This window comes from Polistes canadensis, unplaced genomic scaffold (genome assembly GCF_001313835.1).
Source record: "Polistes canadensis isolate GaletaPanama2010 unplaced genomic scaffold, ASM131383v1 scaffold_113, whole genome shotgun sequence".
Taxonomy (NCBI): domain Eukaryota; kingdom Metazoa; phylum Arthropoda; class Insecta; order Hymenoptera; family Vespidae; genus Polistes; species Polistes canadensis.
The window spans coordinates 39,689-41,965 of NW_014569660.1; the positions used below are offsets into that span (position 1 = coordinate 39,689).

The window sequence follows — 2,277 nt, forward strand, 5'->3', positions numbered from 1 at the left end:
TATATATATATTTTCTGTTTAATAGAAAAAAGAATTGGAATATTTGTATATTGGTAAGAGAGAAATAAAAAAACAAAAAAAAAAAAAATAGCACGACCAATCGCAGTAGACAAAAAAGATACGCGTATGTATAGTTTGGTTTCATACGAATAAGTGAATAAGTATGTATCTGTGTGTATGTATGTTATACATCTCGGGAACCATGGTGGTGGTGGTAGATTTGGTTCGTTCAAGTGTGAGAGAAAAAGAGATAGAAAGATAGAGGGTCAAATCTATCAAACATTCATCGTCAAATCTGGCGTAGATGTATTTTTTCTTCTTTTTTTTTTTTTAGTTTTCTTTTTTTTTTTTTATTATTCGTGTCGAATTGAAAAGCGACTACTACTCTCCGGGTTGTCGAACGTCAACGATTGGAATGAAGACGTTTCGTTTCGATGTTTTTACGTTGTCAATTGAGTATATATATAAGTGTGTGTTTGTGTATATGAATATATATATTTGTAATTTTTATTTCTGTTTTCTTCGGTTTAGTTGATTTTATTTTAGGAAAACTTCAAAAACACCCTTGGATTCGTAGTTGAGTAAACGAAATAAAATGTATGTTTGTGTGTATATGTGAACGTGTGTGTGTTTGTTGAGAATATTGACATAAATGTGGTTAGAGAAGGAAGATATATATATATAACTATGTGTATGGGAATGTATTTATAAAGGCCCACTTACGTGATCGATATTAATTTCTCCCTTGTACATGAAATCGACGAGTACTTTGATGTCCGAGTATTTGACGTCTCGCATGATTACGATAGGATCCTTCTCTTCATATTGCGACAGGATCGTGTCAAAGTAGGTGCTGCATGCCGATAGGACAACCTATAATGAATAATATAAATATAACATTTTATATATTATTTATAATATATTATATAGTTATATAGTTGTATAATAATTTGTCAAAATGTGAAATTCATATATAATAAATGTATTTATTTTATTTTTAATTATTTCAATCACAATATATGGTATATATAAATATACAATATATTATAATATAGAGTATATAATAATGCATAATTTATTAGAATTACTGTATAGTATAAATATACAGTAAACTGTAATTAAAATATATAACATTATACATTTCAACTTTCAATATTAATATAATTTTCCAAGATATAATAAACATTTCAATACTCTTCTTATAGAAACAAAACAGACAAACAAAAATAATAACAATACTAATAAAAAAGAAATAAAGTATTAATTATAAAAATCATGAATGTTTGTTGGAAATAATACTGAAATATCTTTAGGAAACTTTGATGGATCATTAAACCTACTCGCGTTTTCGTTAAATAGGAACCGTTATCACCATCACTCATTTACCATAAACCACCCTCTCACATCCCACAATTCCCCCATCCCCTTTTACCACCCTGTTTTAATAAGATCCACGTTACTTTGTAATACTGTACGTCGATCATCGTTAATTATCAACGAAATGAAAATGTAGGTTCGAGAAATGGATGCTACTGCTGCTGCTGTCTCTCTCTCTCTCATTGTGTGTCGGATTTGACATTAATATCACATCACAACGTTCGAAATATCGGGACACACATATTTTTAACGTACAAATTTGAATGAAACGTGACAGAATAGACACCCCCAACCTTCCACCCTACCCCACCCCCCATCACTACCACCATTATACACGGTATTCTTTCTTCATTTGGTTAGATACTTTTTAAATGGTATTTTTATAATACTCCATACAAACATCAACCGTGGACTGAATGGTAAACCTTTTTTTGTATATTTTTATTTTTAGTATATTATAATCATATACACGAAATATTTATTTATTTATACATATACACATATATATATATATATATGTATGTGCAAATATATGTATTGTATGTATATATGTATTAATTAATCATAAACATATTTTTGTATTTTGCATATTTATTATTTGCAAATTATTTAATACGTAAATTCAATTTTTCATATGATAAAAGAAAAAAGTATTTAACTTTACGTTTTTTATTTAATTTGCGCGTGTGTGTGTGTGTGTGTTTTTTTTTTCTATTTCTTCTTTTTGGTTTTCTTTTTTCATTAGTAGGGGATACATTTACTTTCATGTTATGCAGGTACAGATTGTAAATATTCCATATAAATATACACAATGTTTAGACTGTGCAATATTACTTGGATTTTCAACATCCATTAATTCAGGAAAGGAAGGGTAACTTTTTCTTTTTTTTTTTTTTTTTT

At 27.9% G+C, this 2,277-nt stretch overlaps 1 protein-coding gene across 1 annotated transcript in view; it reads right to left on the minus strand.

Annotated features, from left to right (window-relative positions):
• Positions 1 to 2,277, minus strand: part of LOC106787743 — a 41,244-nt gene that overhangs the window by 11,002 nt on the left and 27,965 nt on the right. Inside the window, exon 2 of the mRNA XM_014750364.1 lies at positions 724 to 873. Coding sequence (XP_014605850.1) covers positions 724 to 873 — 150 coding nt within the window. The remainder of the gene's footprint in view (positions 1 to 723; positions 874 to 2,277) is intronic.